Source organism: Manacus vitellinus, unplaced genomic scaffold, assembly GCF_001715985.3.
Source record: "Manacus vitellinus isolate BGI_N305 unplaced genomic scaffold, ASM171598v3 scaffold_28_pilon, whole genome shotgun sequence".
NCBI lineage: Eukaryota > Metazoa > Chordata > Aves > Passeriformes > Pipridae > Manacus > Manacus vitellinus.
In genome coordinates this window covers 8,260,439-8,280,443 of record NW_021940122.1, presented here as the reverse complement: position 1 = coordinate 8,280,443, position 20,005 = coordinate 8,260,439, and the positions used below count along the sequence as shown (strand labels likewise).

General features: G+C 48.0%; 2 protein-coding genes across 2 annotated transcripts; both read left to right on the top strand.

The window, feature by feature from the left end:
• Positions 1-675: 675 nt before the first annotated feature.
• TRIM45 (tripartite motif containing 45) lies at positions 676-5,944 on the top strand. Its single transcript, XM_029960639.1, has 6 exons — positions 676-680; positions 754-1,487; positions 2,460-2,589; positions 4,353-4,467; positions 4,690-4,816; positions 5,621-5,944. Exons 1-6 carry the CDS (start codon positions 676-678, stop codon positions 5,770-5,772), a joined length of 1,263 nt encoding a protein of 420 aa, XP_029816499.1. The 3' UTR covers positions 5,773-5,944.
• A 4,579-nt stretch (positions 5,945-10,523) lies between these two features.
• Positions 10,524-18,104, top strand: VTCN1 (V-set domain containing T cell activation inhibitor 1). Its single transcript, XM_008922583.2, has 5 exons — positions 10,524-10,570; positions 14,268-14,332; positions 15,001-15,348; positions 17,009-17,287; positions 17,983-18,104. Exons 1-5 carry the CDS (start codon positions 10,533-10,535, stop codon positions 18,102-18,104), a joined length of 852 nt encoding a protein of 283 aa, XP_008920831.2. The 5' UTR covers positions 10,524-10,532.
• Positions 18,105-20,005: the final 1,901 nt, after the last annotated feature.

The following is a 20,005-nucleotide window of genomic DNA, read 5'->3' as shown; positions in this document are numbered from 1 at the left end:
TATTCTGGTGCTGCCTTGTGACATGGTGGATGTCTGGGTTATAACAGCTTCTTTGTGTCCTATCCTTGGTCTCTTCTGAGCAGGACCTCACCTGGTGACCAGAAGGAAATGGAGTTCGACTTTTGGAATATTAAATGTTTTACTGTTAGACTGTCTTCTAGCAGTGGCCTGAACTGGATTTTCCCTCTAAGGATTATTAGGGCTCACTTGCCTTTGCAAATTTAAAGCTAGTGAAATCCCTGGGCTGATGGCTGAGGAGCCTGGTACCTCCCGTTCCTCACCAAAAATGACTGCTGGTGAGTGATTCTCTCTTAAGACATCTCCTGCCAACTCTCACTTTGCAGTGCTCACCGCCCTCCAGCTGCCTTTGACACAGCAGGCTGTGGGAATCATTGTGACTATCCCACTTCTGTCAGGCTCCATCCATGGCTGCTGGCTTTAGCAGCCTGACAGCCCATCTTCACTGGCCCATGTGTGGCCATGGTGAAACACACGATTCTTGTGTCTGAAAACAGTGCTCGCCAGGCTGTCGGGGAGGCTCAGGGAGAGCAACCCCTAAGGAGCTGCTTGCAGATGCTGCCCTCTTTTGTGTGGATCCTTGTACTCAGGAGAGCACAAGTCCTTCAGTGGAGACAGGAGGGAGCAGTGTGTACTATGACTTGCAGCCTGTACAGAATGGCGTTTGCAAAGGGCCTCTGTGTTTGCATTTTGTACCCAAGATGCATATAGTGATTTTTGATTACTCCCTCCTAGGAGACAAAAGAAGACAGCTTCTCATGCTGTGATGGAGCTGGAGAACAGCAAAGATTGCAGCCAGGCCGGGAAGCCTCTCTTGTGCCCTTCCCATCCCACAGAGGAGCTAAGGCTGTTCTGCGAGCAGTGTGACCAGCCGGTGTGCCAGGAGTGTGTGTTGGGCAGACACCGTCAGCACCCCTATGACTTCACCAGCAATGTCATCCACAGGCATGGGGACGCCCTGCGGAAGCTGCTCAAGAACACCCAGCAGCACATGGACACCCTGGAGGATGTGCTGAGCCAGATTGATAAGATGGGCAGTGCCGTCCGCAGCCGCGCAGAGGCTGTGGCCACAGAGATCTGCTTGTTTGCCGGTGGCTATGTGCGAGCGATTGAAGAGCACCGGGACCGGCTGCTGAAGCAGCTGGAGGACTTGAAGGTGCAGAAGGAAAACCTGCTGCACTTGCAGAAGGCTCAGCTGCAGCAGCTGTTGCTGGACATGAGGACAGGTGTGGAGTTCACAGAGCACTTGCTGATGAGCGGCTCCGATCTGGAGATCCTCATCACCAAAGGGGTGGTGTCAAGCCGTCTGACAAAGCTGAACAGCGTTGCTTACAGCACCCACCCCAGCGTGGATGACAGAATCCAGTTCTCTGCCCAGGAGAGGGCAGGGCAGTGTTGTGGCTATGCAGTTTTTGGGGCCGTTCTCAATAAAGTGGTTGATCCAGCCAGATGTACCCTGCATGGGGAAGGTAAGGGGGTGCTGTGCTGCAGCTGAATGGGATTGCACCGCTCCCTGAAGTCACCTCTCTGCTCTCTGTACACACATCATGTGCAGCTTAAGGCACTGTTGGCTCCCTGCTATCCAGGCATTGACTAGGGTCAGAGGTTGCATTGCTTGCCCATGGGAGCTGTGCTGGGGAGGGAGCGAGACAGTTATTCTCATCCAGATGTACAGAGCATGCTGGAACTGCTCTCCACACCATCACTGACCTCAACATGGGGCTAAGGTGCAAGGAGAGCAACCGAAGCCAAAGACCACAGTTCACTCAGGGGATGAGAATGGCACCTGTAATAGCAGGACTTGCCCAAGGTGTTCTGAAGCATGAGCCCAGGCAGATCCTCTCTGTGGCTAAGCGAGTAGGTTCATTCCCATTACAGCTTCTGCTGAGATTGCTGTGGGAATAACTGGTGTTGATGGTTTCATGGATATTTGCTTACTAAGGACTTGGAGTAGAGCCAGCAAACAGATAATGTTCAGACCAGCCCACAGTGCAGCCAGCTCTGGTCAGTAATGGCCCGTGCAGGGCAGATGAGACAGACCTAGGGCTCATTTGATCCCTTCCATGCCCAGCTTTAAGTGTTAGGGTCTCTGGGGCTCCACACTGCACAGTGGGGCTGTTCCTCCTCCCTCCGTGTTGTATGGTGCATCTTGAGACCTTCTGGGAAGGTGCCAGCTGGGCTTAGAGTGAAGGCAAGAGGGTCACACTGGTCCGTACAGACCTCCGGGCTAAACCTGCTAAACATCTCTCAGTGCCTATGGCTTCCACTCTTTCCTGATACCCAGTCATATATTGACTTTTCCCTGTGAGTGAGAGGATCTGTACACCTCAGAAGCCAAGTCCTGTTTGTGTTCTGATGGGGCTGCAACACTGCAAAATAGGTGGGAGGTGGGAGCCATGGCTAATATGAATCCTTTCTGGTCCTGTGTCTCTGCCTTGCAGGTCTCCACAGTGCCCGTCAGAACCAGCGGGCTGGCTTTACCCTGCTCTGCAATGACACCACGGGGGAGCGGATGGGGCAAGGAGGAGAGGCTGTGCAGGTCACCATCACCCACAAGGACAAGAGAGACTGGTGGGTATTTCACCCAAGAACTCCCTGGTCACTGGGTTTGCCTTTCTTTTTCCCTTGCCCTGGCTCCCTCCTTGGTCAGGCAGGTGGGAGGATGTGCTTTAGCATGTGGGTCAGAATCTGTAGAGGAAAAGGCACTACTCTTCTTCCCAGATGTATAGCAGTGCTTCCTACTGGTTGTAGTAGAGCTTGACAGTGTTGGCTCAGATATGTCTTGAGTCTTTGAGTGATTTGGGCTTCTGAAAGGATTCAGCTCTCAGTGGGTGTTGCAAGACACTGCCAGAGTGAGTTGTTGCTCCTTCTCACTCCTACTAGCAGACACCCAGGGATCCTGCTTTTGGTAACACCTAATAAGCATAAATCATCGCAACCCCTGGCTGGCTGTCCCAAGTCAGACAGACAGTTTACCAAGCTTAGGAGCCCCTGACATTTGATGGAAGTGCCTAGTTCATGTTCTGGAGAAAATATCTGTGTTGTGACTTTGTCCTTTTTACCATAGTTGTAAGCGTTGAGTACTTTAACGTGTTTGGAGGTTTTCTAGCAAAAGCAGGAAAGGCTGCACTTGAGCTCATGTTTCCACAATGAAAATGACAAAATATATCTATTCTGTTTTATAGTTGTTGGAACTTGTTCCAGGAAGGCTGTTGGTGGGATGACCTGATAAAAAATAAAGGGACAGGATGCTAAAACTCTTTGCTATGGGGGAGTGTTGACAAGGCACACAGAAGCAGTGCTGGCTGCTGAGATGCTTATCAATAGAGCATCGTTGTTCGGGAATATTGTTCCAATGTACCTTCCTTCCTTAAGTGCACATACAACATAGGAAGGCGTGTGAATGAGGGTGAATTTCACTTGGCAGGGTAGAGGTCGCTGTGGCCACACTAACACAATTTCTTGCTCTTGAGTGTGTGCAGTTGCTACATCCATTGCTGAAAGCTATCTGGCTTTGCTTTGAGGCACGACAGCTGCAGAAGAGTGTGAAGTATCACCACACAGTTCATGGCAGGAAATTATGTGGGCAGCTGTATTGATGTGAAATGGTGGGGGGTGGGGAATACAGGTTATAAACTGTCATCTCATGGGGCCTAATGAGAGACTAATTAGTGGGGATTAGCAAGAATACCTTTCTCTATGCAGAGCTACCTGATAATTGTCTGTGGAAAGCTCTTTCCTTCTCTCTGGAGCAGGCAACCAGTCCTCAAGTAACTTGATGCTTTCTTCCTGGCACTCTGTTCACAAGGATTCCTTGTGAAACCCAATAAGCTTCACTGTGAAAAGGGAGTGTTTACCAGCAGGGACCTAGAACTGCTCTGAGCATTGAAGAGAAGAGTGGGGTCAATGTAGTTGGGACAGTGATTGAAGTGATTCAAACATGCCCTGTTATATCCTGTCTTCTTAGTGGGTTTTTCTGGAGGTAACTGCTTGCTGAAGCTGTGACTTTACCCCATTTCTGCGGGCTCTTATCTGATGGGATAATCTGACCTTCAAGTGTGCTGTGTGTCATCTTCTGCCTTTTCAGTGTGCTACAAATCCTTGCAGCACAGCTAGCTTTGTGTGACTTCCTTTGTATGGTTATTGCAGCTTCCAGTAGCAGGTGTGTGAAAAGCCACTCAGTGCTTGAGCATGGCTCATATATCCTTTCAAACTTGCTTGAGACCCGCAGCTGCTGAATGAAGAGCTGACTGCAAATCTAGGCCAAACTGTGGTTCACATTTAGAGCAATTCTCTGCCAGTCACTGACTTCTTGGACTTCTCTCTGTTTGCAGTGCGGTCAAGCCAACAGTGTGTGATAATGGTGATGGGACCTACTATATTTCCTACAGCCCTGAGGAGCCAGGCTTGTATGCTGTCTGCGTCTGTGTGAAAGGGCAACATGTGCAGGTAGCATTTCTTGTTTCTCTTGCACTGCTTCTTCTTTACCTGCTTTTCTTTTCTAAGTATTTGCTGTAAATCTCTCTAAGGATTACCTCTACTATATAGCAGTTTAAGACTGGACTCGGTGGTCTGTGACTGACAGGATCACCCAGCTGGTGTTTGAAAATGCAGTCAGAAGATCTGGTAGCATCCAGTACAGCAATCTCTCTGTTTGCTTGTCCACGGCAGGGCTCTCCGTTCACTCTGACGGTGAAACACAAGTTCCGTGAGCACCAAGGTGTGTTCCACTGCTGCACGTTCTGCTCAAGTGGAGGGCAGAAAGCTGCTCGCTGTGCCTGTGGTGGGACCATGCCAGGTGGGTGCTCAGCTTTCCCCACACTGCTGGGATCTGGAGAATTTGTTGTCCTCCCTAGTGTATGTGGGTGTGAGTCGATACTCTGGCCCAACTCCTGCCTTGCCCATGCACCAAGACTGTGATGAACTGTACATACATGTGTGACTGCTGCAGTAGAAATGCAGCAGGACACGCTAAAGTCTTTGTAGCACATCCTATGGACAGAGACCTGTGCAGGAGGTGGGGCAGCCTTTCTCAGTGAGGCTGAGCAGCATTGCTTCTGTACTATTCCTGTTCAGTGCTGGCATGTTGGGAGGTTGTGGTCTGTGTCACACAGTGGGGACTCTGGAGAAGTCTGGGGGGATTCTGGACTCTGGAGAAGCCTCATTCCTTGTTTAGGACAAGAGTTCAACTCCCTTATTTGTTTAATCCCAACCAGCTTCCCAGTCCTTAACCTGCATGTGTCATTCTGTGGTTTGCATGTTTTTAGTATAGATCTGACCTCTTCCTTTTTCTGCGCTTGGTCTGTATCTAGCTCTGGCCATAGCTACTAGCAGCTGGCATGGGGTTCTGGAGGTCCATGTTGGATTATTCAACAGGGAAGGGGATAGAAATCTTCAGCTTTCCGCAGCTATTGGGCCAGGGCAGTCCCCTTTGGGTGTTCTTCTTTCTTTATGGAGCCCTGACAATTTTGGCCTTGAATATGCTGTGTTCTCATCAGCACGCACCTCTCCATTTTAGAGAAGTCCTGAGGGCAAAGCCTATAACACACTGGTATTTTCTGGCCCACTTTGGGTTGAGCTGCTGGTGCCTCTTCTCTTGCAGGTGGGTACCAAGGCTGTGGCCATGGACACAAAGGTCACCCTGGCTGCCACCACTGGTCGTGCTGTGGACAAGTGAAGCAGAGCTCAGAGTGTCTGGGTGGGCCACCCAGTGACACGTCATCCAGGAGTTTGCTCAGGACAGTGGCGCTCTGAGCAGCCAGGTGAGCTCCTGCGAGCCCAGGGCGCTGCTGCTGGCTGCTGCATGAGCACCAACCAAGAGGATCCCTGTGATCACTGCATAGCCTCGCTGCCAGAAAACTACGTTGTGGTGGATGTGACCTGAGAAAGGGGGATAAGGGAAAATAAAGTTGTGCCTTATGTTCCACTCAGAGGTGTGTTTGCAAAGTTATTTTGTTGCTTGAACAGAAGCAAATTCTGGGATTTGTACTGCTGCCTACACTCTTGAGGACTTGTGGCCCATGGGGCCATGCTCTAAGGGGAGACTCAGCCTGAACAGTTACCTCACAGGGGGTTCAAGATGTGTCCTATTCTGCAGGATTGACAGCCTAAGCTGTCCTTCTTGATGAGGCCAAAGCTGCTCATTGGGGCACATTCAGAAGGGTTTGTGGTCATGCCTTGGGAAGGCTTGGCAGCCTGAATATGGCTTCTGCCTCCCTAGATATGCATCTGGATTCCAGACTTGGATGTGTGCATATAGCACAGTTATGCTTCTGGGAGCTGCTCTTGTGTTTGCAACTCTTATACTTTTTCTGGGTAACCTGTAGTCTCATTATACCCTCCCTGCAAAGTAGGAGCAAGGCAGGTTAGTTATGTATCTGAAAAAAGTCCAAGAAAAACTCATGGCACTGATAAGAACAGGAATTAGTGTATCATCCACCTGGTCTGTATGTTCTCCATGGAGATGGTGTGGGACATAGTGCTGCTGGCAGTGATGTGGGAGCCTGGAGAGTACCCAGCTCACCAGGGGAAGAGGTGGGGGCATCAGTAGGGCCTTTGGCTTGGAGTTTGGGCATCAGCAGGAGCAACAGGTGCAAGTTTGCAGTTGTCTGTCCTGAACTGGGGCAACTGGACAAGAGCAGCATAACAAAATGGAATACAGTAAAACCCCTGGATTTGGCTTGTGTGGCCTTGGCAAGGCTCTATTTACAAGGAGAGCTTGTCCCATTTTCCATCATCATCATGGCTAGGCTTTGCAAATGAAGATTTGGGAAAGGCTCTATCCACATTTGTTACAATCCCATTTTCCACAGGGGAAGGGAAATGGTATCTGTGATGACAAACTTCGAACTTCTTTGGAAGGGCAGTTGCTAACCTCCTGATTGCTGACTGCTGCTTGTCTGGGTGAAGCAGACACCCTGAATACCTTCCTTTACAAAACACAATGGTGTCATTGAGACTGGGAACACTACTGCCCTGGGGGTAACCTTGCCAATAGGTGTGTGTTGCTAGGGGATCCTAATACTGCCCAGGGATCTGAGGACAAAGGTCTGACTTTTGATCATCTGGGGAGAGGAATGCTGCTCCAGTGTCAACAGCAAGGAGTGGTTCTTGCTTTCTGGATTATAATAGCTGGCTTGTAAATAGCAGAAACCTGTGCTGTCTGTTTGCTTGCTCAACCTTAGAAGTCTCTTATTTGTTGTCAATCCTCTTACAAAGCCAGTTTTGGAACTTCTTCCCAGCAAAGGAGATAGATATCCTTATGCAAATCCTTTTTATAACTTTCCATTAATCATTCAGAAAGGGCTGTCAAACAATCAGGGAAGGTTAGGCAGTTTAAATCTCCAAGTTAGGCAATTTAATTCTCCCAAGTTGCTGACTCTGAAATTTCAAAGTGAAAGTTTAGTTTGAGTTAACCCTTAAGGGAACAAACAGTAACTCATTCTTATTCTTGCTATGTGCAGAGTCAGTGCTCCATACAGAATGTGATGTAAACCAAAATGCCTCATTTTCTGTGTCTTTCTGTTTCTTTTCCCCACCCCCCATATGTGTGTTGCTTTTTCTCAGAGCTTACATGCTGTGCTGGAGAGGGAACACATAAGGACAGCACTACTTTCTAGGCACATAATTTCTGTCTGAAACCATCCTAGTCCTCTCAGACAGTGGAATGTGTTTTCTCTTTGTATTAGGTATCCCTTACACACCCTGTCGCTGACATTTTCCAAGAAGCTGTTTGTGAGAATTACACCAGCGACCATATAAACTCTTCAGGGAACTGCAGCTCTACATTTGACATGGGGAGAGTAGGTTTTGGACAGCATGGGGTACTAATCCTGCCAGGGTCAGCCCTGGTATTGATTTTTTTCTTTTTGTTAAACTTGAAAGCTCAGTCAGTCTCAGAGATTATAAAGTACTGACTGGCTATCACTGTGTATTTTGGCAAACAGGGCTGTGCATGAGGATATCTTCATGAATCATGTTCAGAAAAGACATTTAATGACCTTGGTCATTTTGGGGGGTTTAGGTGTGAGTGTCCTCCCATTGTTTGCAATGAGTCCTTCCCCTTGGTCTTCATAATTCAGAATACATTGCAAATTAATACATCCTACTGATGTTGATATACCAACAGCCCAAGATGGGCTTCCAATGCTCTGTTGGTGAGAATAGCCTGGGGCAGGTGGTAGATCAGAAGGTGTAGTCAGTCTGCTGGGCTATATTATGTTTTTTTCTGACCAGCTGGTCCCTGAGATAACAAAGGTATTTTCAAGACAGATATACATGCAGTGCTGACAGAACTGCACTGGTAGATATTGATATTTTTTCCAGGACCAAAGCTCTTGTTGATAAAATTGCCTGTCTCCAAAATTTGTGGGGAAAAAAAAAAAAAGGGGATGAACACGAAGAGGGGTTTTGGGAGTCAAGAGAAGAGGGATTTACTCCCTCAGTAGGGAAAACAAAGTGTAGCTGGAAGTAAAATGAGCAAGAAAAAAGACTGTGGAAAACCCAAAAGGATGTCTGCAGCCTGAAAAACTCCATGTAGGGTGCCTCCAGAGTCAAGTATCATGCTGGGATATCTCTCCCTTCTCAGAGAGGCAAACCACACTGGTGACGTGGCTGCATTTGTAGCTCTGTGCCACCAAGTTTGTCCCAGAAGATCTCAGGAACAGAGCAGAATCTGGCTCAGACAGGCTTCTTGACCTTCCCATAGCAGGAGGTGATTCACAAGGGTTCACTTACTGTCTGGAGTGCCACGTCAGGACAGATCCTGCCAGTGGCTCACAGGCAGTGTAGAGAACTTCGTATGTTTCCAGAGAAGGGTGGCTCACCACCTCCCTGTTTTGAGAGGTGAGGGCTTGTTCTGAGTGCTGCTGCTTCCAGCTTCCCTTCAAGGGCAGGTGAGGCTGAGGACAGGTAGAGCTGATAAAGCAGTGTCAAGCTCTCCTCCTTCCGGACCACTAATGTTCCTATTTCTGGTGCTTCTCAATCACTTCTTGACATCATTGTTACAGATGTGGGATCACAAGGCTGGAAACATGTTCAATGTTTTTGGGCAAATCCCAAGAACAGCTTTCATCTTTTCCAGTGCTCTGGCTGCCTTCACCACTCTTGAATGATCTGTCAAACTTGGCTGCTGGTCAGCTTGCCACAACTCTATCTTCTCCTGTTTTTTCTCCTTCACCAATAGCTCCTGCAGCAATCCAGTGACACTGAAATAAGGTGTGAACTTATTCCGGGGAACCCTTCTGACAGAATTATTATTTGAGAAGAAAGAAGCAAATTGTATCATGAAGGACAGTGACTGCAGTCTGATCCTTGGGCCCATGCTTCCTCCAGACCACTGAACATCTTGGGCCCTGACCCACGTTCAGTCCTTCCTACCCACACTGAAAAATAAATGAGGATTTTTTTTTCAGATTATCATCACAGACCAATATTGGTTGGTCTTGACTTTAACCTCTGTTGCAAAGAAAGTAGTTTGGGTTTTTTTAGTTGCTGGACTGCTCCCACTTCCTCTGGGCATTCTCAGCTTTGCATGGGAAAGCTGTTCACTCTCACTAACCATCCAAACTTGCTAGAAACAGCTACAGACTGTCAAATATCCCCCCTTTTACCATCTTCCTTGGAATACAGTCCAGACATAGGTGGCAGGATACATGGGTTCCCTTTTGAGAGACTGAACATGGGGTGCAAGCTGCCTTCCCTTTTCTGCGCTTTCTGCCCTTCTCAACCTCTTATGCCCAAGAGCCACTTATCTTGCCCCCAGCCTTGGGTGAGACCAAGCTCAGAGGGAAAGACTTGCAGGGTCTTTCAGGGCCCAGTTTCCTTCCTTTACATGCTCTGATATGTACCATAATGACAGACCTGAGAGCAGCAGGAGCTGGCCTCGGGGAGGAGAAGTAGTTTGGCTTGAAGGAGTTCAGTGGAATTAAACAACAGTCAGGAGAGGGGGCACTGCCAAATCTGTGTGGCTCTGACAGCACTGCTGAGCCCAGAAGAGTCTCTTAGCCCAGCACAGAGAGGCAGGGGAAGATGTGCATTGTGAATGGAGCCAGGAGGGCCACTAGGAAGGCAGGTAGGGCCTCTCTGCCCAGTGCCAAGAGCATGATTGGAGATTTTAGTGAGGAGACCTGAGCTAGTCCTGGGTATGACATGACTAGCGATGGGTAAGCTGTGGATCTACATGGGAGACTTCTGCAGTTAGGGCCCCGGATTAGCTGGCTACCAAATTACGAGTTGTGCTATGTTTTGTCTTAAATTAAGACACGTTTCTTAAACGCATGGTGTAGGAGGTCTCTAACCAGGCCTCCCTGCTTTTGACTGCCCTGGTGGGGTGAGTCAAGATGCTCACTGCTTCCTCATTCCTAAGAGTTCACTGCTTGGGCTCACCACTCCTTAGCTGAGTTCAGTTATTTAAGCAGGACAGCTTTGGAGAATATATCATGCAAAGGACAGGGGCTGGCTGAACAGTGTGGGACCAGCGGGCACCAGGTGTTTGGCTTCTCTTCATAGATGCCATGACCATGGCATCCCAAGGCCAGATCATTTTCTGGAGGTATGGTATTATCTGGACCTGCTATGGGAGAGGGGAGGGAGGGAGTTGCATTTTTCAGACTCTTGGGATGTATCACCCTGCTGCCAGGAGCTTTCAAGACAGCAGTTCTTTGTAGCCTGACTATACTTGCACTCATTTAAATACCTGTACAGCTTCTTTTATACAATCTTCAAGTCCATGTATCTATCAGACACCCATGTACAGGTCATCAGCTGTAGTGAGAATGTGTGTCCTAGAAACTGTGCATTTGCTAGAATTTGCTACCTCAGGATTGAATGCTGTGGTATGTTAGGGTATCAGTGGCTCAAGAAAGGCTATGTTCCTGCTGTTGTAGGTTGGGGTTGAAGAAAGCAGCCCATTCCTTCTCCTGGTCCTCAGACAGTTGCTTATGTTGCCATCACTTCAGCATGCTGTGGGGAGAAAGAAGCTGTCCTCCACAAATTTCCTTGCAGTGTGGGTCAGGAGTAAGAGCTGGGAAGATGTTCAAACTGGTTTGTGCCTCTTGTTTCAATGAACCCGTTTCCTTTGGAACTGTTGACCAAATCCTGATGAACTGCAGTTAGAAAAAGATGTATTGTGGTGAAAGTCATAGAAGTATCTATCTAATATCCTTATCTCCTGATTGGTTGAAAATAACTCCCACCAGATGGGTAAAGTGGTAAACTTGTTCCAGTCTCCAGTGATTGTGGACCGAGCTTGCATCCAAACCTCACTGCTTGAACAGAGGCACCAACAAGCTGCATCTTTTAATCCCGGCTGTGGGTTTTCCAGACTGGATGTAGATGGATGCTCCAGTGAAGTGTGTGAGACAGCCCTGATAGCATTTATTGGGTGAAAAATGTTTCAGCTATTATGAGTATCCATCGCACCTGAGCTGAATAGCAGTAGGGAGAAGGACAGTCCACATGAACAGAAGAGACCTGTCTGACATGAGCTTTTTTACATGAAACATCAAGGAAGAACTAAATAGTAATGGTATGTGCACTTTTTCACTGACAATAGCGAAGTGACCAGTAGACACAATGTCACACAGTGTAAATACTCACTGGGCATCATATTCCTCATGTGTCTGGAATGCATGCAATAACCATCTGTTATTCTCAAGAGGCAGCTCAGCCGCCCTTTGTCAGGGAAATGCGATAACTGATTGGTGTGAAAAAATGCTTGCTGCTCTGAGAACCATTCTCTGGCTCTACCACTTCCTCTGCCTGCCCCTGGCTCCTGCACACAGCCAGGCAGCAGTAGGTGCCTGGAAGGAGAAAGATTCTTCAGGGACACTTGCCTCTTCAGGCTAATCTTGAAATACAGAAATAGACCAGAGAGAGGGGTGAATTTTCCAGGAAGTTTCAGAGAAGCAGGGGGAGATTTCTACTGATTTCAGAAAAAAAAACCAAAACCAACCAAGTAAACAAAAAAACCACACTAAAAAAATAAAACTAAAGTGCTGACAAAAGTTGGGTTCTGCAATCATTAGCTGCATATTTGAATGGAAACTCCACCCCTTTAGGTTATCTCTGCCATGCTATTTCTTTCCCACAGCAAACTTTGATATAAGAAGGAAGGCAGGGGACCTTCAGTCTCTTATTCTTCCATTTTTTTTACCATCTAAGCCCATTCCTGAGGGAAAGCTTACTCCCAGCAGAGCTAGAGATCTGAAATATTAAGACTGCTTGTCACAGCAAGGCTGTGAGCCATTCCCTGTCCCCAGGCTGTGCTCAGCAGCATTCAGGCAGGGAATGAATGAATTTTATGTCAAATTTGATTCTGATTTGATTCCAATTTTGGCTGATCAGGAACAGGAACATGGAAAAGAGGGCAGGATACACAGAGCAGCATCCCACAGGCTGCTGAAGCGGCACTGGGAACTGAGGGTGGTGTCAAAGTCCCCATCCCACAGACCCCCAGGGGAGTGGCTGTTGATGGGTGCCCAGCTGCCCAATGCCCATGGCTGGAGAATATCCATTGCTTTCTGCCCCAATAGTGTCAGCTGTGACTGCAGCTCCAGGACACCAGTAAGTGAAGAACTGCTGCCCACTCTGGTCATGACTGAAAACTGGTGAGAATGGGGAGAGAGTCAAATATGTGACACCTCCCAGCTCTGAGAACATCTAGGCAGAGAGATCTTGGTACAGATGTGAATGTACATATGAAGCTGTATGAACCCTTTTTTGGATTTAGAGCATACTTGTGGTGAAATACATTATTCTGATCCCTTCCCCTGAGTGTGTGCAGACAGGGCTTCCTCAGAAACTTTCCACTGGTTTTAGAAATGAGAATGGAAGGGAGACAGTGGGAGGGCAAGCAAGTCTTCTCCAATATCTCCCCTTCTTTCCATGCCCTCTTTCAACCCATATTCCCTTCCTCCCTCCCCTGATGTTCCCTGCAGGAGAGGCTTGTTCACACGGTGCAGCTCCCTAGAGCTCCGTATCAGCCATATGATCGTGGCATCTGAGGCAAATAAGGCTCGATTGTGCAAGTGACTGATGCAGGCACACAGTAATGGTGGGAGCAGTTTGTGCTTGTATGAACACTGCTGGGCTTTCCTGTGGGAGGCTGCTCCATGTATTGGGAAAGAGTCTGCTGCAAGCCAGCAAATGCTGTTGAAGCAGAGCAGCTGCTTCTGTGTTGGCAGAAGGACCATGACCTCTTTCAGCCTGGAAGCAGCAGCTCAAGAGTTTCTGTGAACAGTGGAGCAAAACAAGCCCTGGGCTGGCAGCCCTGGACAGTAGTGTGGAGTGGCCACTGTTGGTGCCCATGCCTCCTGCAGTGCTTCCTCCAGTGCCTTTCAGACTTGGGAATGGGTCAAGTGTCCTGTGAGGACCTCCTGCAGCTCTCTGGGCTTCTGCTCTGTGAGCAGTCTCTGAGACTGTTGGAAATGAGCATATGAGCTGCTTGTCCCACGATGTACCTGTGGGTTTTGTGGGGAGCTGCTTCAGGGCTTGCTCTGGTGGGGAGCTGAGGTTGCTGCCACAGCCCCCCAGTCCACATGAAAATGTGCCCATGACCACATGTGACAGCTCCACTGGCAGCAGTGGTAGCCTGCATCTGGCCACGCTGCTCAGTCTGTCTAAGCTGGAGCTGTGCTGGATGGGTTCCTCTTGGCAAGGCTCAAACTGTGCTACACCATGATTTGCTGCCTTTCATCTCTGGCAGGGCTGCTCTGCCCATGTGGCTTGGCAAGTGGTCCTCTCCTCTTCAGTCTCTCATTTAACAGCCCATTATCCATGAGCACATGAAGCATCTCATATCTGACCAGCTCAAAAAACTGTTCCCATTTCCAGCCCCCTCTGCCCACTCCCTGGCTTGTACTTGGTGTCTCCTGGGGTCAGTAGCCTGTCTGCTCTGCTCACCTCCCTGATTCACTCTTCCCCTGCAAGTACCAGCGAGAACTGCCTGTCTTACGTATGCACCAGGGGATGCAGAGTGGAGCATCCTCCATTGGGACCAGCTGGCTGCTCTACGGCAAAGCTTGGGGCTCTTCCCACCACATGGTCCCCCCCACTTTGATGTCGAGTGCTCACTTGAATGTTCATCACTATTGTGGTCTCGTGCTTCCCTGTCCACCTGGCTCTAGGTCTGTGGCTTACCTGCCTCGACCTCCTTCCTGCTGGCAGCTCTGCAGATGGGCACCACAGGCACAGGGCATGGAGGAAGTGGGCTGTGCAGTAATGCTGTCCTTTCCTTTTCCCCCAAATAGCATGACTACAGTCATTATCATCCTGGCTGCGGTGATTGCCCTGATCATTGGTTTTGGTGTCTCAGGTATGTGACTGCTCAGATTTCTTGCCGTTACTGGTGGGGCGATGAACTTCTGCCCTGCCTCTGCATCCGTGTGTCCATCCTGTGCGTGGGCTGTGGCCATGTGTGGAAGTACCACCTATGACCTTTTAACAAAGGCTAGATAAGTGTAGTGCAGCTTGTGCTGCTGGAGGTGTAGTGGTGCATTAGCTGAAATATCCTTGGGCTTGGGGCCCTAAACAAACACACTGAAAGTCCTGCACATATTGTGCTCTTTCTCCCAGGTAGGAGGAGATGCACATTTCCCAGCTCCCTCAGAGATAACAAAGATATGTTGTTTCGGTGTTGGCCAAACTGCAGCCTCCTTGGAGTGTACTGAGTGAGGATGAGTAGGGAAGGGATGCATGGGAAAGGCGACCTGGCTCTGTGAAGAAGTTAATTCTCAAGATTGCAGCTTAAGGTTTGACTTGAGGAGCAATGCTGACTTTTTCTTAAATGAAAGAAAACTGCTTGGATTCCACTAGAGGGAAAGAGCAGCCTCTGCTAGCAGCACTGGTAGTTGCTGCTGGTGTCCTTGCCATGTGTCAGCGCCTGTCCAACCTTGGGATTGGTTCCTGACAGCTGCAGGGCAGCTTGGTCTTTCTTCACACTCCCTGCCTCACCTTTTCATAACCTTTGCTTTCTCCTTGAAGGAAAACACTCCATCAGTGTGATGGCGCTGACGTCTCCAGGGAACATCGGCCAGCGCAGCATTCTGGACTGCACTTTCGAGCCCGACATCCGGATGGGCAGCATAGTGATCCAGTGGGCCAAGGCAGGAGTAGCTGGGCTGGTTCACGAGTTCAAGGGTGGGAAGGACCACCTGCAAGAGCAAAATCCATTGTTTCGGGGCCGCACGGCGCTGTTTGCGGACCAGGTGATCGGCGGCAATGCTTCCCTGGAGCTGAGGGATGTGCAGCTCTCCGATGCTGGCACCTACCAGTGCTCTGTCACCACAGCCAGAGGGAGCGGGGCAGCAGTGCTGCAGTACAGGACAGGAGGTGAGGGGTGCAAGGAAGAAAACCCTGCTGCAAAACACATGCTGTAATGTGGCCTGGTTGGACTTACCTGTGGTTATAATGATGCTGGAGGCTCTGGGAACAGCACCGCTCCTCCAGCAGCCACCATCAGGCCCTGCACCCCTGAGTAGGAACAGGGTACTTTTTCTTAATTTTACAAGGGTGTTTATGGCCTTACCCAGTCTTTTGACATTCTCATTCCAGAAAGGATTATTAATTTAATGCTTTTTTCTTCTATTAATCACATGTAGTCTACCAGCTATGTAACTAACTACAAATAGCCCCTAAAAATGGCAGTAGCTAATTGATCTTATAAAGATCCAGATTTTATACTTGTTGAAGATAACATGGTAGCTTTTCCTCTCTAGAATTAAGATAAATGTCCAGCCAAGAGAAGTGCTGCGTGGTAAAAATTGTAGCCTATTTAACATATTTTTCTTTGTTTTTCTAAAGCATTCAGTTTTAAAAAATTACTATCAAAGCAACAAACGTCCCATACCATAGTTATCTGAAGTATTACATATTTGGCAGAGTTAATTGTTCACCTTGTTATGAGTCAGCCTCAAAGCTCACACAGATACAAACGAGTTTTCACTAAGGGGTGCTTAATTCTTCTGAACCCTCTGGGCTTGGCCATCATATTCACTGCTGGCACAAAGCAGTACACTCCCACTGAATAGTTTCACCTATTTCTGTCACCTCTGGGCCTTCCTGATGACCTTGTGGTAAGTTACACTGACTACACAATGGGGATAACATGAGCCTGCACAGGTAGGTGTTCTTAGTGTTTCTCTGACTGGCTTTTGCTGGCACGCCTGAGGTCCCAGCATACCCCTTGAACTCAGGGGTGGCACAGTACAGTGAGTCCATGACCTTCCAGGGGAGGTTTCTAAGTAACCAAGGGAGTTGTTAGAAAGGATGAAAAAAGTCTTCATGGCTCTCCAAATATTGAAGAGTCAGTCCTTCAGATGAGATCTAGGAACCACCAGGTCTTCAGTCTTCTAGTGAGACGAATTTGGCTGCAGTAACAAGTCACCTCCCAAAGGCTCACCTCGTGCTGGAGACTGATGGATGAACCACTTAAGGGTCTCCTGCAGTCTGCAGTCTTTGCACTCTCCCTCTCATCACTGTGACCAGCATTGCTGCCCCACAGCTCAAACTGTGACAGGAAAAACTCTCAGACCTCTCCAAGTCAAGGAAATGCAGTTTTAGGATGGATGACTGCTTACTTGGTGAGGTGAGATGTACCAGCAGTGTGAGGGGTGTCCTCTATGTTTAACGCCAGCCACAGCAGGACAGTAGTAACCAGCAGAGCTCTTGAATGAGACAGGCTGCTTTTCTGCAGGTCCAGTCTCCTCCTTTGGCCCAGCAGAGCCCCCTCCCCTTATCAGTCACAGGGAGCCCATCTTGGCACAGAAAGACAGTAACGAGAGTTGGTGTCACAGGAACATTTGCCCAGTGTCATTTCAGTGTCTCCCATTTTTTACCAAAAGCATGTGTTCTGCCCTATTGCTATGTGAAGCACCTCCCAGACAGTGAAGAAAGGGCTATCTCTGGGACTGGCAGAAACAGTTGGGTACCTCATGCCCAGTTCCTACACACTTGCCTTGTACTGACTCTCTCCCTGTTTTCCCTCCCAAAGCCTTCAGCATCCCCGAGGTGTTCGTAGTGAACAGCAGCAGTGGGGACACGTTGCAGTGTGAAGCACTGCGCTGGTTCCCTCGACCCACCGTGCACTGGACAGTCGACAACGGTGCCGGGGAGCACCTCCCTCACACTGCCAACACCAGCTACGAGCTGAACGCTGAAAACATCACTCTGAAAGTGGTTTCCTTTCTGCACAACATTACTGCTAATGCCACCTACACCTGTGTGATTGAAAACAACATTGCCAAGGCTACAGGCAACATCAAAGTGACAGGTAGAGTTTAACACCATCCAGAGACCACAAGTGTGGGGGAGAAGAGAGTTTAAACTGTGCCTGTGTAAACTGGGAGGTTCCTGCAGCACCTGTGTCAGTCAAGGAAGGGAATGAAAGCATGACTAATCCAAGCACCTCTCTCTCTCTCTCTCTCTCTCTCTCTCTGTTCCTGGGATGAAGCAAAGGGTCTGTGTTTGGTCCTGCTATTTCTTATGTTTTTCATGGTAATGATTGCTCTCTTGGCATGGGGACAGAACTGCTAGGGAACCAGAAGAGACAAACTTCAAAAGAATATATTCCTTTGAATGTTAACCAAACCAACCAAACCCCACAACTTTTGACACTTTCTTTGGCCAGTTCAGCTTAGATTCTGCTTCTGTACCAAACCAGCAGGCCCCTTTACCTGTTATTAATGACAGTCTCTCTGACTCCAGCCCCATCCCTTTATTTAAGAAGCCACTTTATTCACAGAAAATCAAACTTTCCAAAGAGCCTGAGTATCTTCTCCTGTTCTACATGAGAAGGGTCACAGCTCTTCTACAGTGAGGGCTTCATTGCAATGAGTCTCCAGTACAAGAGGCAGGGTCTATCTTTATCATTATTCAGAAAAATAGGAAGGAATAAATATACACACTCGTCTTTCCTTCCCTGCTGCGTTCCCATTCTGGTAGCCTCTCATTATCCTTCTGCTACAGATTTCAGCAATACAAGGTGGACTAACTTGCAGCTGGTGAACCTGAATGCAGAGTCAGTGTCATCCTCCTTTCCAGCCTGTCACTGGATGCTTCTGCTTCCCCTGTATCTGCTGTCGATATAATGCCTCTGAAACAATCGGACACTCTGCTGGGCCTGGAGGTAAGTTTGGAAAGGGAAACTCATAAGCATATGTGCTTGACGTATATTTAGACCCTTTTGCTGAGTTTGGTTACAGCAGCAGAGCCTGTCAGAATGGGAGGACACGTCTTTCTGCTGCCCCGTCCTTGCCTTGCTTGTACCCACTTTACTCAGACACCTCCCCTGTAGATTGCAGTGTCTCCAGTAAACAGTACCTACTACAGATGCCCTGAACAGGGCTAGAGAGCACTGCCAGCCTGAGCAATCCCACACAGACCTGGAATAAGGAGGGCTGTAGACAGCACAGGACAACTGCCTTTAGTATTCATCGGCTTTGGCTTTGGGTGACAGGCTCTACAGGTGAACTGGTGGAGAGCTAAAGAAAATCAGCTAAATGGAACATCTCTGTCTTTCCACACAGAATAGTTATTCCAGCTATGCTGACACCAGGACACACTTCAGACTTTGCTCCCTCTTGGGCTGAGAATTTCAACGCCTTCTCCCAGTTCCAGAGCATGTAGTAGCACAAACATGAAATCAGATCATTTCTCTTGAATTATTATTTCTTACCCACCAACAACAGGATACTTGGTTTGGCTCCAGAAGGAGAGCAAGGAATGCGATAAGGAGAATTGTATAAAGGAAGAGCTCTGGTTGCAAGAACAAGATATGTTCTCTGGTCTGAAGTAACCCAGTGACCAGAACTCTGATCATGGGCAGAAGCTCAGAGACAAACAGGAAAAGGGTTTCCTGCAATACATCTGAGAACTGTTCCTTCTGAGCACCAAAAACAAGCAAATCCTAATTGCCCCCAAACAGATTTGAGTGCCCTGTCTCTTGCTTGTGATTCTCTGACTGTACTAATAAAACTGAAAAAAAGAGAGCCAGTTAACCCTCCTCAGTCTTCTTGGAATACTGTAATCAAACTCTGAAAAAGATGTTGTGAATGGCAAAACAGCGATGGGTTAGAAAACTGCTAACAGGCTCAGAATAACCTGGCAAAGGCAAACCATGTCTGAAGTCCTGTATGACCACTGATGACTGTATTTGTAATGCAAAATAAAAGAGGAGGATGAGTCCTCAGTGTGGCAGCAGACAGAAAACCAACATACAGAATGAGGAGAAGTAGACTTGTAAGATACTACTGGAAAGTTCAAATTCAGAAGCAAAGTTATTAAACATAGATATAACTATACAGCCAAATTTTCCTTTTTTGTTTTTAAATAACTGTTACCTGGCACTTCTTATCTATTTCTGTAGAACTGCTGTTACTGTGTTATACATATTACTTTCAGTTGCAATTTTTAATCAGATTTTGATCTCTATCTTACATCACTTACAGTCAGCATTTTCCTCAGGCTGAGATAGTTTATTTTTAGGTTTTTTTTTGTTTGTTTTGTTTTCTTTCTGGAGGGTGGCAGATAAGCTTTAGCAAAGTGTTTACTGTTTCGCAGAAAGCATCTACAGAAAATAAGGCTGTCACAGCAAAACTTATGTAGACCTCTTTCAGGATGGAGTCTCAGAACTTTATTGCATGGTCAGTGACACAGTCAGGTCTTGTGTCACTCGTTGCCTTGGTCTCAGAAGTGGACAGCAGGCCTTGAGAGGGAAGATACTTTACACATGCCCAATAAACCCACTGCCTGACGTTTTAATATGTAGCTCAAACTAAGGGGAAAGAGAGAAAGGCAGGGGGGAAACACCAAACAAACCAAACTCCAAACAGCAGCTGCTCAAATGTGCTGTCAAGTACTAGACATCGAGTTAAGGTAGGAAAGTAACAGTGTATGGAATTTACTGGCCTGGAGAGCAAGATGAAGGATGTGGGTGCTATTTTGCCAAAAGCAAGTGCAGAACACTCAGTCATCAATGCAAGCAGATGGA

Coding starts and splice junctions, on each gene's coding strand:
- VTCN1 (XM_008922583.2), top strand. CDS start 10,533: ATGACCATGGCATCCCAAGGCCAGATCATTTTCTGGAG. Junction 14,333..15,000: donor CATTGGTTTTGGTGTCTCAG/GTATGTGACTGC, acceptor TTCTCCTTGAAG/GAAAACACTCCATCAGTGTG. Junction 17,288..17,982: donor AGGCAACATCAAAGTGACAG/GTAGAGTTTAAC, acceptor CTTCTGCTACAG/ATTTCAGCAATACAAGGTGG.
- TRIM45 (XM_029960639.1), top strand. Junction 1,488..2,459: donor ATGTACCCTGCATGGGGAAG/GTAAGGGGGTGC, acceptor TCTGCCTTGCAG/GTCTCCACAGTGCCCGTCAG. Junction 4,468..4,689: donor TGAAAGGGCAACATGTGCAG/GTAGCATTTCTT, acceptor TGTCCACGGCAG/GGCTCTCCGTTCACTCTGAC.